Source organism: Aythya ferina (assembly GCF_964211825.1).
Source record: "Aythya ferina genome assembly, chromosome: 6".
Taxonomy (NCBI): Eukaryota; Metazoa; Chordata; class Aves; order Anseriformes; family Anatidae; genus Aythya; species Aythya ferina.
Genome location: NC_140303.1, coordinates 3,922,581 through 3,938,403, shown reverse-complemented (window position 1 = coordinate 3,938,403; position 15,823 = coordinate 3,922,581). Strand labels below are relative to the sequence as shown.

General features: G+C 37.7%; 1 protein-coding gene across 10 annotated transcripts in view; it reads right to left on the bottom strand.

The window, feature by feature from the left end:
- The window catches only part of ANKRD44 (ankyrin repeat domain 44), a 144,715-nt gene that overhangs the window by 10,159 nt on the left and 118,733 nt on the right, over nt 1-15,823 (bottom strand). For all 10 annotated transcript variants that reach the window (XM_084523518.1, XM_084523516.1, XM_084523521.1 and 7 more), the window contains 8 exons: nt 12,844-12,915; nt 9,995-10,196; nt 5,392-5,470; nt 4,249-4,366; nt 3,497-3,713; nt 2,648-2,735; nt 1,419-1,502; nt 33-178 (listed from right to left, as the gene is read on the bottom strand). In XM_084523518.1, coding sequence (XP_084379644.1) covers nt 33-178; nt 1,419-1,502; nt 2,648-2,735; nt 3,497-3,713; nt 4,249-4,366; nt 5,392-5,470; nt 9,995-10,196; nt 12,844-12,915 — 1,006 coding nt within the window. The remainder of the gene's footprint in view (nt 1-32; nt 179-1,418; nt 1,503-2,647; nt 2,736-3,496; nt 3,714-4,248; nt 4,367-5,391; nt 5,471-9,994; nt 10,197-12,843; nt 12,916-15,823) is intronic.

The window sequence follows — 15,823 nt, the reverse complement described above, 5'->3', positions numbered from 1 at the left end:
GTTGCACTCAAAAGTGGCAAGGATTTACTCACCTACAGCACCTACGTGACCGTTTTGAGCTGCCATCATGAGAGGTGTTTTCCCTGCATGATCCGCAGCATTCACTTGGGCGCTGTGACTCAGGAGGAGCTGGAGGCATTCCACATGATCCGCAAAGGCTGCTGCGTGAAGGGGCGTTCTGTGGGGAAAATTAACACGACCACAGCTGTTGCTGAATAATTACAATATTCCTATTTACTTGCCTTCTCAAGAACCTGAAAGCACAAGATGGTTTGGATATTTTTTCCATGAAAGTTAAAAGTTATCACAAGAGGAAAGCCGTAGTAGCAACATCCAAAATTAATCAAACAATATTTACAGTCTCTGTCCTGGTGCAAAAGAGCATCAGAGGGTGGATATGGTGTTGTGTAGAATCTTGTACTAGCAGCATATTTATTTTAATGGAATGTACTCTGTAAAATGGAAAGCAGTACAATGCTTGTTCATGTGATTTTTATTTTTCTTAAACAAACTTGAAATGGGAAAACCGTGAGAAAAGAACAGATTCATTACTTAAATAAACTGAAGTATTTCAAGCAATACTCAAAGATACTACATCAACTGGCTATAACAACAGCATTACTATGAAAGGCAGAAAGAATTCTGTTCACTTTGAAAATTATCGGTTTCCACAAGACTGAAAGACACTAGAAGTTGTCCTGTCTCCCTGTGGCCTTTTGGGTCTGAAGTACAACTAACTGAGATGAAGGACAGTTGGTATGTAACCCATGTTGTATGTAATTGTGTTACTTCAGTTTTTGCTTATTAGTAAGGATGAGGTGCTCTCACCCTTACAGTAGTAAGTAATCACAATTACTGAAGGTTTTGTATTTGTTTTAATTAAGAGAAACAATGAGTATTATATTTTTAGAATTTTAGCAATCTTAAGTACGTATATACATGCAGTGAGATTATCAATGTGACCGAAGATTTGACTGAATGAATATCTCTTGCTGTACCAGTATGAATTACTTTGCTGTACACAAGTTTTCAATCATTTGCTCTGAGAATGCTAACATAACTTTTATTGAAATACTTTCCTATTTGTACACAGTATCACACCATTTAGCAAATAAATGTGTTTATATGTTTAACAGAAAGAAAACAGATTCAGAGAAACAGCCTGGATCAGTACGTTTTTTAAACAAACAAAACACTACTTTTTTTTTGACAGCCAAATTGAATACTTTATAGTATTCTTACTTCAAAGTCAGCCACCACTTAAGTTTGTTGCAGTGTAAGCTGCTATCTGACAGAGTCAGCATGACAAGTTTTGGCTCAGCTACATATGATAGAGATTAGTTACAGAGGTTCAGACAGAATTATGAAAAACATGAGATGGATTCACAATGATGAAAGGCACTTTAAGAAGCTATTACCTTCCTTTGTCATCCTTGCAATTGACAATGTTGGCATCAATGGCTCCAATAAGCAGTGATGCACAGTTTTCATGATCATTGATTCTGCCAAAAGACAAGACATTTTTTAAAAAGGTAAAAAGATTGCATCTGCTACTATGTATTTCAGCACCTAAAGCACAGCTGATCCTGCAATTCACTACGCACAAGGTTAACTGAAAGTACAATACCAACCTAGGATTAAAACTTTAATACCTTAAAATCCTTTAATCTAAGTGTCAAACACTGGAAAGTACTCAGTCATATACACTTACAAAGAGAAAGCTAATGTTTAAGGTATCAAAATGTTTAAGGTATCAAAACTCAGATCTTCCAGCTCACACTTCTAATACTTTTCCTTCATGGAGGTACTCTTCCTGGTAATTTGTCTTATGCCATTATGAACAGTGTTTAGTAACAGTATTAGCCATATATTATATCTCTAATATAGCTAGAAGACCATGTTGTCTTAGCAACAGTTCTTTTATTTTAAAGTTGCACGCATTTTTAACATTTTTATGTTAACATTTTTAACATCTAAGCAGAGTAAAAAAAAAGTCTTTATAAATATTCTTATTTCTCTAATATATTGTTTTTGATAATTACAAGGTTTGATATATAATAAATTACTTCTCTACTTTCCAATGACATCAAGTGTAGAAAGAAAGCCTACAGAATAGTAACTCCTATCATTAATTCTGGAATACATCAATTCTTCCAATAGAAGACAGAGTTCATAATTCTGCCATTCTGATTGTTGGTAAGAATGAGAAAGGTTTGCATTTGTTTTTACAGTGCTTAATTCCTTACTCTTCTGATGGTTTATATGTTCTGATAAGCATGTTAGGTCGTACATATCAAAGGAATCTTGCATTTTTTGTAAAAATACATTTGCAATTATGTAATGAAAAGTTATGACTTTTGCCATATTAAAATCCTTCTTGTATGAAAATGCACTGCTTTATTTGAATAAAGAATGTGTCTAAGATACGTGCATGGAAGAAGATTAGAAACTCATAATAGCCACCAACTTTTTGTTGTTCATAAGGAATAAGAGAACTTAAGATAAGCACAGTTCTATGACCAGCTTTAAAATTATTTGCTTGTGCAAATAATCTCAAATAAAAATTGTTTTCTTCTCATGCTGCTACTTTTTCCAGATATGTCCTAAAGCAACATATCTGCATTTGTTACTGGACATTTCTACTTACACGGCACAGTGCAACGGAGAGAAGCTATTACCATGGAATTTGCGGAAAAGTTTTTGTTCCAATAGTACCTCTATGCAGTTTTCATGACCTATAAGAAATCAGACAGTTTGCAGCGTTACACAAAGCAAGTAATTCACTCATTGAATACTAGGTTTATAAGGATTATAATTTAACACTTTAGATTTAAGATTGAACACATTGTGTACAGAAACTTTTATGTGATAAAATAATAGACAAAAATTGTTTTACTTTATATATATACACATATATATATATCTCAGCAACACAGTAGATCCAGGCTGATATTAACCCTTCTCAAAATAAAAGGAAAGGAAAAATAGTCTCCTTTTTAAGTGATATTACATACATGGCCTCACACATCTCCAAAGATGGTCTTGAACGACGATACTAGGAGGTTTTATCCTTTTATTAAGCAAGAAACATAATCAGTTCAGGCCATCCATCTAATCATGTCACTTCTTGCTTTAATAAATAAGAAGGTGACACCTCAGAGAAGCATTTCTGGCCCCATATTAATCAATGCAAATTTCATCATTTACTTCAGGAAATCCAGAATTTCACCCTGGCCTTCTGTGATGGGAGCAAATGAATGTGATGACTGAGATATTTCTCTATAAGTTGCAAAGCCATTGAGAGCTATTGCAGGAATTTCCCTGGATTTTGAACTGAAGTGTAAACACAGGAAATGCAAACTACAGACAATACGCAAGAGGGGAAATAATTTGACTCTTCATTTTAAGTTTCTCAAAGGGTTAAACTTTGTCACCATGCTTTCCTAAAACTGAGGCCGCATTTGAATTTGGTAAAAATCCACAGGGACAAACTTACCATTGTAACAAGCCCAGTGCAGCGGTGTATAACCTTGATTATCTTTTAAACTGCAGTCTTCTTCTGAAAGTGCTACCTGCAGTAATTCACTCAGCCAAGTGGCATGACCCCGAGCTGCTGCAAAATGCAGAGGTGTTCTGCCTCTGGCATCTTTACATAAAATAGATACGTCTTTCTCTAACAGCATCTGAACACACTCTTCATGCCCAGTCATAATCTGATAACAAAGAAATGAGTAAAGAGGTTGATGTAAACATAGACTCATGCCCAGGAAACATGTGCTATGATTGATGCCTGTGAACATGAAACAGCCTGAATGGGATTCAGATGACAGAGACGAAAGCTCCTTCGATCCCATGGGTCAAAGCCCAATACTTACATACTCAATATTCATGAACCCAATACTTAAGGCTTACTTACAACATCCTCCCCAAGAAAAAGGATAGCAACTGCTGGGAAGTTCTTTTAAATAAATTATTTTCAAAATTCATAAAGTACTTATAACAATAATGATTGCTATAGTAGAGTGTCTAGAGCCAAGAGAAAAATCAATCTAATCAATACTTTGTCTAATTAAATTGAATGTGAAATAAAGTCAAAAGCAGAGCAGATTTGTCCTGATTTTTACCTCATTGACTGTTTTTAGTCATGTTTTCACTCACTAACTATATCCCCTCCATATTCAATATCCCTGTATTTATAAATGACTTGTATTCGCAGTAAAACAAATAATTAGAATAAAACTAAGTCACCCCTCGATGTAAAGCTGTGCATCCCACGAGATCAGCTGCATCTACAGATGCTTCTTTTTCAAGTAATAAGGAAACAGCATCAATGTGCCCATATGCCACTGCAAGCATTAGGGGGGTTCTAGAAGAAAAACAAACAAAACAGTCACAGCTATAAAATGACATGCTACTTGGCATTGCTAACTTACTGGACTAGGGAAGTCAGGAAGCCCTGCATTTCTCTCCATTCCTACTCAGAAATTTATTCCTTTCACTGTACTCTTTTATATAATATCCAGGTGAAAATATTTTGTATGAAATTATTCTTAAAATATTATCAGCCAACTAGTATGATTCATTTGCAAGCAGTTTACAAAGCATCATTCGGGACAATCTGTTCTCTTAACAACCTACAATTATTGTCACCTCCAGCAACACGTGAACTTTAGAGTACCCAACTGTTGTGAATGAATGCCCAATAGTTACCAAGATGACAACAACTCAAAGCATTTGTTTTGAAAATGCTGCACAATTGTTTAAAGTGGAGTCATGAACATGAGGAAACTCTATTAAAGCCAACATTTGGACTAACATATCTTTTTTTTTTTTTTTTTTTTTTTCCTGAAAGCAATCTATTCTTCTATTCTTAGATAAGACTAATACCATTCAAAGTTGTATGTATAGCCAGATATCTTCCAGGTACCCCATATATTTTTTTTAAGCATTCATGCTTTCAGCTTCTAAAGCATACTTTATACTGCCTCTATAGCTACCATTTAATAAGACATAAGACTTCTGTAGGAACATCTCAGATTTAGGGCTCACCTCAAATTATCAGTCTCACTTCGCCAGCTTAGTATACCAAGTAAGCCCTGAAATATCAGCATTTTAGAAAGTAAAAGTCTATAGAAACATCTCAGAAGCTCGTTAGTTTATGTTGAATCTGGCTTTAAGCATCTATGAAGAACTGTTTGAAGTATGAAGCAGGGGCTAAGATTAATGAATAATCTTTTCCACATGGCTTAGAATGTGTACTTTATAGTTTCTGCCAAATTCTAAAAGTAGTACAGGAAGTACAGTATTGCAAATAAATGCTTTTTCTGTATGAAATCTGAGATGTTATTTGAATCACAGAACTGAAAGAAAACCATCACAAAGAAAACTTACTGTCCTTTGGCGTCTGTCACATCAGGGTTGTCTGCAACTTCTAGCAACAACCGTAAACAGGGTGTATGACCATTAATAACTATGAAGAAAAAAAAAGTGTGTTAAGTTAAAATAGGCTTAATTTCAGATACTTTTCCATTGTAATATTCATGGATAAGAAATTTCTTGATAAACAATTAAAATACTTCGCAGTATAATAAATTCGTATTCCTAAAATTTTCAATTTGCTTCTGACAATGAAATATGAGCTCTTTTTTCCCTGACTTCAGTAAAACAAGGATTATTTTTCTTTCATTCAAAAATCCCAAATGAGTAAAACAGAAATTGTGATTTTCACTACTGAAAAGATCTTTGCTAAACAGGTCAGCATTTCAAAATCCCTCAGAGCAAGCAGGCAGACAAGGTTTTCTATGATCACTTTTGGAATGCATTAAGCAGTACAGCAGCAAAGCTTGTTAATATTACATGGGCTGTACAAGCAAATTCTTCAGTGCTGTTATGAAAAAAGAAACATCTGCAAAGAAAGACCAATATTACACATTTTGTATTCCAGGAAGCACCACGTTACTTTGACATTTTGCACTCCAGTGACCTCCAGGCTGACTCAGCTGTGCTGAGCCCCACAGCAGGCAGTGGGGAAGCCACGAGGAGAGCGCCATCACAGCCTCTACAACGCAGCCAGCAGGTACTGCATCTCCACTTCTTCCCTCAGACTCAAACTTCTCAGGAAATGCCTGTTCCTATTCAAGCCCGTCAGTCATGTCCTCCCAGTCCCCTGGGCATTGACCAAGATCTCTCTAGTCTCCAAGTCAATCCTGGCAGCTCCACACCAGCCTTGTTTGCTGCTGAGAGCTGAACTTTGGCATTGGGCATGCTCAAGGTGACTGAGTCCAGGTTGAAGTACACAAAGTCACCACTACTGCTGACATTCTTTAACTGAAAGACTGTTTTGTCTCAATCTGCTTACTTGTCCCCCTCAAAACCTTGACTGGGATCTTCCTTAGTTAATAGAGCTGTGATGAGACATTCTTCAATTCAGTCAGTGCAGAGGTGACAGCACACCATCATCTGAGCTCCTTACACAGCTATGCAGATGCCCAAACAGAGACAAAAATTCTTTCGGGGTTATTCCAGTTTTTCCTAGTTTAACATTAGAAGCCATGGGTACTTCTCAAAAACAGGGTTTGCTCTTTAAAATGTAACCCACTGCTGTTGGAAAAGTACTTTATTTTGCAGGGCCAGATGCTGGAAACCAATCTGTGTGTCAGCTGGCTTAAAGGCTTCACTCACAGGAGGAACAGAAATTTCGTACTTAAAAAAATAAATAAAAAACAAATCCCTATACTCAGTAGATAGAGATTGTGTTTTTATTACAGCAAGTCATGCATTCACACTGCCCACACCCTGTGGGCTGAGGCAGAAACCTTGGGCACCACCTGTGTCACATCATCCTGGCAGAGAAATGGGTGCACATCATCACGTTTAAATCACTCATCCAAGAATAATCTCAGTTGCTCTACCCAGAAAAAATAAAAGATGCTTTTAGTTATTTGCCACTAAATAATGACATATATATAACACGTAAACACTTCTGCAGGGCTGATGAGTCAATGACTTGTGGGGAAAAAAGAAAAAAACATAGTTCTTTCTGCCAGCAGAAGGAAGAGAAATCCTAGCTTGTTCACACTGATGTCTGAAGAGGATTCTGGTAAATCAGTTTTAGAATAGATGCTCCCAGAAAGTATTCAGAGCGGACCCAGTGATTGCTAAACATTACAGACCCTGCAGGGAATATGAGCTTTGCCAACAGAGCTACAATGCTACCCTAGGGAAACATTTCCAATGGATTCCCCAAGCCAGACAGAGGAAAGATTGGTGGTAATAAAATTATATAGGGAACATACAATTTAGGCTAAGGAAACTCTCTATGTTATGAGGTAAAGAAAGCCTGTTCCCTGAGGGGAACAGACAAAATAAATAAATAAATAAATAAATAAATAAATAAATAAATAAATAAATAAGAATACTTCGTTAGGTGAATTATTTCGCTACTAAAGTTACAAATCCCTTTACTGAACAGAGCTCTGCAGAATCCTGTAATCCAATCCACCAGTTCAAGTCTCCTTAACTGCTCTGCTCAGCAATTCTGCTTGTGCAATCAGAAGGAATGAAGGCACACACGTTTAAGGGGATGGGCACACATGCCTTTTTGTTTGTTCCACTGCACAGTAAACGCATGCAAGTATTCACTTTTATGCATTCAAATGCATCCTGTCACTCAAAGGATTAATTCAGCAAGATTTCTGTTAGATTTCTCAAAATATGCCAGATTTCCTCTTACACTTGCATTGCAAATAAAAAATGTTGAATAGTGCAGTGGAACCATGCAGGGTTTCCAATAGGTGGCATCATTCTTTGCTAAAACACCCCTAAACAAAATGTTACGAAACAGCATAACAAAAATCATCAGACTTCAAGTAGCTTTTTGTAATAGCTGGAGATGGAAGCTTTACTACTTCAGGATTTCCACAGAATTCTGCACAGCTGTTGAGTGCAAGGTCGTAAACAGTATCTGATTGGATATTTACCCAAAATTTTCATTATTTTGCATTCTTACTTTGCATTCAAAAGCCTCCAAATTCATGACAGTGATAAACGTTATTTTCTAAGATTTCAAATACTCATTTTTTCTGTGTAGTATTTTCCTTTCTGCTTAGGGTACATGTTCTCCATTTCTTTATTATTGCTATGGGTAGGGTTTTCCTGCTTCTTGCCTTTTCTCTCTCTCTCTCTCTCTCTTTTTTTTTTTTACATATAAATTTAGGTTATTTGTTTTACTGAAGATTTAAAGAAAATTCTGCTCGAATCCCTGAAATTTTTATTATTTTTTTTAATTTTGTGAAACAACAACAACAAAGTCACAGACTAGAGAAGTCTACAATTGATCTTCCTGCTGGTTCTACATGGAAGGCACTCACACTTCAGTGATGAGGGCAATTTAAAAAATGAACTAAAATAGAAATAAAAACACAATCTGAATTTGTATGAAGGTAAGAAACGTGTCTACTTAAAATAATCCTTCTATTCAACAAACCTACTCAACTCTATTTAACAAATCTGGTCAACGAATCCATATTTTGAGTGGGAGCTGCTAACAAGAATATGGCTTTGTAAGCATTTAGCTTTTTCAGTAATGCAGAATACTCGAAGTTCAGCTGGGACAAGAAATCTATGCAACTATAACCAAGATTTTAAATAAATGCAAAATCATTGCTAGCAGCGATGACATGCCAGACAAAGTCACAGCTTGTTCATGAGATCCCCAGCTAGGTTTGAAGTGGCTATAGAAAAGTTCTTGACCAACTCAACTGCACTTCTGTGGCAGCACTGATCTTGACTTAAATTAATTAAACCAACAGTTTTAATAGGGTGGGATCATCTGGATTTAATATTTTGTGGTTTCATTGCAAACAAATGAACTCCACCCCCCCCGAATTCTGGTCTCAAACTTCTGATTTGTGCACTGTGGCACAACATTTCTATATTATTACTTTATTGTGGGTAGCAATGCACTTGGTTTTATGCAAAGTCTATGGTGGCAGAAGACATTTTTTAGTATGCTATGAAGACTTATTGCAGAAATCTCTTCAACACTGCAGGCAAAATCAATATAGGTCAATTTGACTTTATGCTTCCAGGCTGCACAAACGTGATCACAGAAAGAGATGGTATATATATGTGCATGCATTTTATTCTAAGCAAGATGAAAAAATACACAGAAAGACAATTAACATTGTTAACTAAAAAAAAAAAAAAAAAAGTCCAATAAATTATTAATTTTACTTCCCACTAGAGGTCACTACTATGTTGTACAGAGTTCCTCAACAGTCAGAGGAGCAATATTCCCTTTGGTGCTGCTGTGTATTTAACCAACAGGTACATATTAAATAATAACCTTTAAATAAATGGCAAATTCTACATTTTCAGTTTCCAGTTAATTATGCAATGTGTAGTACTCAACACATGGTGAATGGAGCAACTCCTAGCAACAGCAAATTCACAAGCTGGTTTAGGAGAATAACATCTGAAAGAGGGTGAATTTCTGCAGAGCTGCCACTGCGAAAGGCTGAAGGTTTTGAAAACACAACAATTTAATTGCCACCAGAAGCCTACCTGTATTTTCAACCTTTCTTCCTTAGGAGAAGCAGTAAAACAATCATTATCTCTTCCCCTGCTTTTTTTTGGCTGAAGAACCATTAAGTGAAGGTGTTGTAGAGGAAACATCATACATCATAAAGAGTAGGTGGTAATAGAGAGGTATGGAAAAGCAGAGGTAAGTAGGTAAGGACTGAGCAGTAGTGGTATAGAAAAATATGGTATTCTGTGAAGGAGGACTGATCCATGGGGACAGAGGAGAAAAAACAAGGAAAAGACAGATGAAGAGTTAACTGCTGGGCCTCGGCAAACAAGAAGCAGTCCTCAATATACGTCAAAATCTCATTCTTCTTAGAAGAAATATGCATTGGAAATCGTAGGTGAGTAAAGTTAACAACATATGTGTTACAGGGTTCGTACCACAAGCGTAGCATAAGTCCACACTCACCTGAAGCGTGCAGTGGGGTCCTTTTGGTGACGTTGTCTTTTACAGTGACCGAAGCACCCTGGCTGATGAGAGCTTCCACGCACTCTGCATGCCCTTTAAATGCAGCCAGGTCCAAAGCAGTGCGTCCTTTCTCATCCTTGATATCCAGATCTACCAGGGACTGGAGGAGTACCTCCAAGGCTTGGTGATGACCATTATAGGCCTAGAAATACGAAATGAGTCATGTAAAGAACACAACTTTCGCCTCTCAAAGACTTTCACATAAAACACGAATAAGATATGCCATTGTTGGTCTCCCAAACACAGTAGAAATGATAGTTTTCTTGACTCCTTATGACTCTTCAGCTTGAAAGGGCTTTTCCAAATTACATTGTGGATGATACAAGTAGCTACGACACTCAAAAATTCCTGGTTTTCATGGAGCGAAATTATGCTTATTGATTTGCTCTGACCTTCTAATACAACCCAAGGTGAGGAATAATTCAATAATTCATCAATTCAGTACAGACTAAATTTCATTTAACCTTGTAGGGACTGCTCTCCTCTACTGGCTGTTAGACTCACACAGAAGATCCTTTTTATTTACACATGAACATAGAACTAGTGTTACTAGAGTTGAAGCACTTAATGACAACAGAAGAGAAATACTAACACAAAATTAACAACCAGCCACCAAACTTCCAGGTTAAGTAGTGGTGGTAGTAGCTTGCTTCTAGTGACCATTCTCTAAAGTTTAAAAGAACAGAACAGAGTAGGAACCAAACAGTGGTTTCCCTGTTAGACCAAGAAAGCTACTTCATAAAAGTAAAAAGGCAAAGGCAGAAAAAGCAGAGGAAGCTGAGGGCACAGAGAACTCATATCCCAGAAAACACCCTGATGCAGTTGTTAGATTTTCTTCTCTATTACAGTTTTACTTAGAAAACAACCAGCTATAACCTGAACTTTGACACAATATGAGTGCCTATCTTGAAGGTGCCAAGCAGACAGTAAACCCCCATCATCTCCTTGAAAGGATAAAGTTGATTTCTTTGTTTGTTTCTTTTTGGTTTGCCTGACAGTCACTTACTTAGCCATGACCCTAACCAGGCACTATAGCCTCAGAGAATGGCAGATCAGTATTTCATTAGCTGCTAGTTCACCCCTTTGTTTCTAATTCTTAACTATTTCTATTCTATTGTCAAATATCTGGAAGCAGAGGCCATGGCCACTGCTCCATATCAGCTGTTTAACAGGTCTCTGTGTTTTGGTGTAAGTTCACAGCTTTCTGGACCACCGGGTAGAGACATTCAGAGACACTGATATATTTGTGGAAGGATAGCCACAGGCACCCCAATAAATGAGAGGCCTTGAAACAAATGTCAAAGATACTTCTGGATACCTGCAGTTAAAGTGTGAGAAATTGTAATGTTTTATGTAAGCTTTTTTTTTTTTTTTTTTTTTTAATTTATTGTGTTTTTGGGGCATCTTGGGTAAATGGACTACTGTTAAACAGCAACCAATACAACAGGGAGAGACACTGGCAGTTTCCCTGCAAGGATTCTTTCCAAGAAAGACTGGAGAGGAAATGAGCTTGCTGTCTGGCCAGCTGCAGGTCAAGTCCTTTCCCTGCACAGGAATTTGTGTTGATGACAGTACTGGTTGTAACCCCTATTTTATCTTGGGACAATCTTCTTCCCAAAGTAGTCAAATTGCAGAGGAAAAGAACTGAGGGTGAGAATTGTTCATTGGCAAACTTGGTCCTTTTAACCAAACTGTTCCAGCTCTAGTTCCCTCAGATTATGTGTGGATAATTCAAATGCCAGGTTGGAGCTGTTATGACTGACTGGGAAACAGAGATATGATCACTATAGAACTAAAATTTGATCCTGTTTTCTACACAGCAGCTTCATGGTGAGGTTGGATATTCAGTGAAGTGCCAGTTTGTGTAAGACATGTGAGGACAGGCTGAGAGAGGTGGGACTGTTCAGCTTCAAAAAGAAAAGGTTCAGAAAGGTTCAAAAAGACAGAAACAAATTCTTCTCAGTGGTGCCCAGTGACAGGACAAGAGGCAATGGGCACAAATTTAAACACTGAAAATACCATTTAAATGCAAGAAAAAACGTTTTTGTCATGGGGATGGTCAAGCACTGAAACAGATTGCCAGCAGAAGCCATGAACTGTTTGTGCTTGGAGATTTTCAAAACGTAATGGGGCACAGCCCTTGAGAAAACCACCTCTAACTGAACCTGCTCTGATCATGGAGTAGATGATTTCCAGAGGTCCCAGCTGACCTACACTATTCTGTGATTCTGTGCAAGAAGACTCTGGGAAGAGGGCTGATGAATCTTGAATCTCAGGCTCTTGGGAAAAGGAAGCTATTGAGATCTCTGAGCCACAGGTGCTGGATCCCCTTTTGTCAGCACAGTGACTACTGCATACTCCCAGGGCACTTCTGGGGTTTAAGCATGTGTTATCACACCTGGCTGTGCACCAGTTTTTACACTCTGCATCTCTCCAAGAGATTATCAAGAGCAACCCATTCCATTGTCAAAGCCATGGGCTCAAGCTCCAGTTTCAAATTTATGAACTAGTTATAAAGAAAAGTTGTGACTTGCCATTTAATTTCTTTACAGTTTGTTTCTTCTTCTACAGTCTACCTGAGTATTACAGTCAATAAAAGCAAAGAGCCTCAACTGCCAGAAACTTAATTAACAATTCCAGCCCAGAACCTGATTTTGTTACATGTAGACCTACACATCTCTTTACAGCTGTTTCAATATCAAGTCTATGATTAAACCTGCTTCAAAGACAGAGGTTAAGGAGTTATTCTAGGAGATGATCATCAAACATGTTACATGTCTCATACTTACAGCTAAATGCAAAGGACTTTTCGTAGCTGCAGAATCTGATTCCTCAAATATATTGTTGGTTTTTTCCAGAAGCTGAAAATGGAGGGAAAAAAAGTCTTAAAACATCTTTGCAAAACTTAGGATAAGGTCTTATGAACTATAAATCAGTAGACAAAGAAACTTGTTTTTCCACAGATGTCTACATTGAATATTGAAGGACAGTGAGAAATAAATACCTCACAGCATTTCCTTTATGTATTCTCAAGTCTGTTTTCCCTGTGGGATCAAGTTATAAAACTAATTTGAAAGCTTGTCATGAACATCCTCATCCTGATTAATGAGTTTCCCTGAAATCATAGAGACTGCTTGTGTGAGAACTGAACAGGCAAAAGGAAGAATTTGTGGAGTAGAGCCCTGTGGTGGTGGTACCGTGCTGGGCAGCTGAACACCACAACCGCTCTCACTCCCCCCTCCCTAGATGAGGAGGAGGAGAAGTAAAGTAAAGAACAACTCACGGGTTGAGATAAGGATAATTTAATTAAAGGGAAAAATTATTGAGGAAAGATCATTATTAAACTAAACAATTTAACTAAAGGAAAAGGGAAACGGGAGGGGGAAAGGGAAAGAAACAAAACAAGTAAAGGCTGTGTGGAAGTGCAGAGGAAAGAAATTCCTCTCTACTTCCCACAAATGAGCGATGCCTGACCACGTCCTTGCAGCAGGGCCTCAACGACGTAGCCGGTGTTCAGGAGGAGGCCCAACGTTTTCACAACGAGAGCCCCCCCCTCCCCTCTTCTTCCTTTTCCCACCTTTTATTGCTGAGTGTGACACCACATGGTACGGAACATCCCTTTGGTTGGTTTAGGTCAGCTGCCCTGGGGATGTTTCTCTTCCCACTTTTTTGCCCACCCCCTAGGAGGGTTGGAGAGAGTCCCGATGCTGTGCCAGCACTGCTCAGCAGCAGACACAACACTGGGGTGATCCCACTGCTGTTCTGGCTCCAAGTGCAGAGCACAGCACTGTGTGGGCTGCTGCAGGGAACGTTAACATCCCAGCCAGACCCAGTACAGTAAGTCAATTTGCACTGGAAAAAGGGATGTTGCATGAATACACAGATAATGCACATGCAAGCCATTTCTGATAGATGGTGGTCTGGATAATTCTGACATATATTATATGGGAACAATTATAACTGTGCTGCTAGTCATTTCACAGTCATTTTTTATAATTTATCAAAGTAGAACCTGCTTCTACAATCGCAGACTTCCAAAATGCAACACATTTGAACACCTTGAACTCCTAAAATGGTTAACATCTAATAAAATGCAACACATTTTTACGATTCTCTTCATGGAAAGGGATCCCAAAGCATCTTAAGGCTTACAAATAGAACACTTCTGCCCAATCATAAGGAGGAACTATGGATTTACTCTGACCAACACCGCATGCCACAACAGCATACGGACCCTGGCAACTTACCTATCTGAGGTTGCAAAGCAAACGATACACAATATTGACAAAATATTGGGAATTCAACACCTTCAACACCTTTTAGTAGCACTGCTGGTGTGCAAGACATTTTACTTGATATGTACTCAAACAGCTAGTCTCCAAAATCCTTTGTAACTGAAAATTAATGTTTAAAAAAACAAACAAACAACAAAAAAAAGTAGCCAGAAACTGTAAAAAGCAAAGAAAAGCATGACAGGTAACTAGAAGTGACTTGTAATGTTTCCAAGGTTACAAGTCAGGTTTTCACAGTGTTTTTTATAATAGGGTAAACAATTAACTAAAAGCCTGAAAAGGGAACTGGGAGTTTTGGTGCCAATCTGGACTATTCTACAGTATGCCAACATGGAAAACTCTGAAGAGACCAATGAAAGCCTACAGTTGGCACAGAAATTATCAACCCCACACTGCAAGATGATAGTATGTAATGAATTCATATATACCTAAACTTTTGGTGTAACAAGTCAGTCCTTACCAGACCTAAATCAAAAATAAATTGATCCAAAGTATCACAAATCTCACATTAAACAAGGACATTAATCAGCATCGGGGAGGGGGGTTGGGAAGGAGGGGAGGGAAGGTGGAGGGACAAAATGGAAATTTAAGCAGTAATTTTGTTTATTTGTATATTTTGAGCCTAGTGTCAGGAGTAGGAAAGAAAAGTGTGTTAATGCAAATACTGCTCATAAGCAACTGGGTGCATTTTTTAACAGGTAATACTAATTTTAACACAATTTTACAGCTAAGGAAGAAAAAAAAAAAAAAAGAGTCCCACACCATTTTTGCAGTAGATTTGGGGCAAGGTTAGGGAAACACATTTGGTATTTTGGTATTTTCACATGGAACCACATCCAGTTTAAAACGCTGTTCTTCTCTCATATTTTAGATGGACATGGGATGAAGCAGTAACTCTGAACACATGGTCATGAATTCTCAGTTATCACAAACACGCGCTAAAGAGGTAGTAATTTTAAGTCTTACAAGATTTTTCTCCAGTAGGTAAACAAACTTTAAAAAAATCCAACCAAACCCAAGCACTAAGCCTGTTTCCCTGTCGGTTTCATACTGGCCTTTATTCTGAGTCTGTAAGGTCACCACAGAAGACTAATTTAATCACTTGTAATTACACTGATCATCATCTGTTGAAATTCCAAGATCAAAAACTTAATAATTTTCTCTCTGGAACAAGACAGATAACTGCCTTTCGAGTAGATGAAAAAAAGGGAAAAAAAAAAAAAAAGAAAAAAAAAGAAAATAGACAAAATTAAGGCTGTAGAGGAACAAATTGCAGGATTGGAGAGCCCCTCACAAAAGGCATATCGATGGCTTAGAGTTAAAGCAGCTTAGACTGATGCAGACTAAGCTTAATGAGCTTATTACTCACAAGGCTGAGTGTCTCCATCATAAAGTCAAGCACAAACAGGAGCTTGATAGCAAACTTCGTAGCTCCCACATACACAGCCTGACAGAGTGAGAAAAGATCACAGAATCA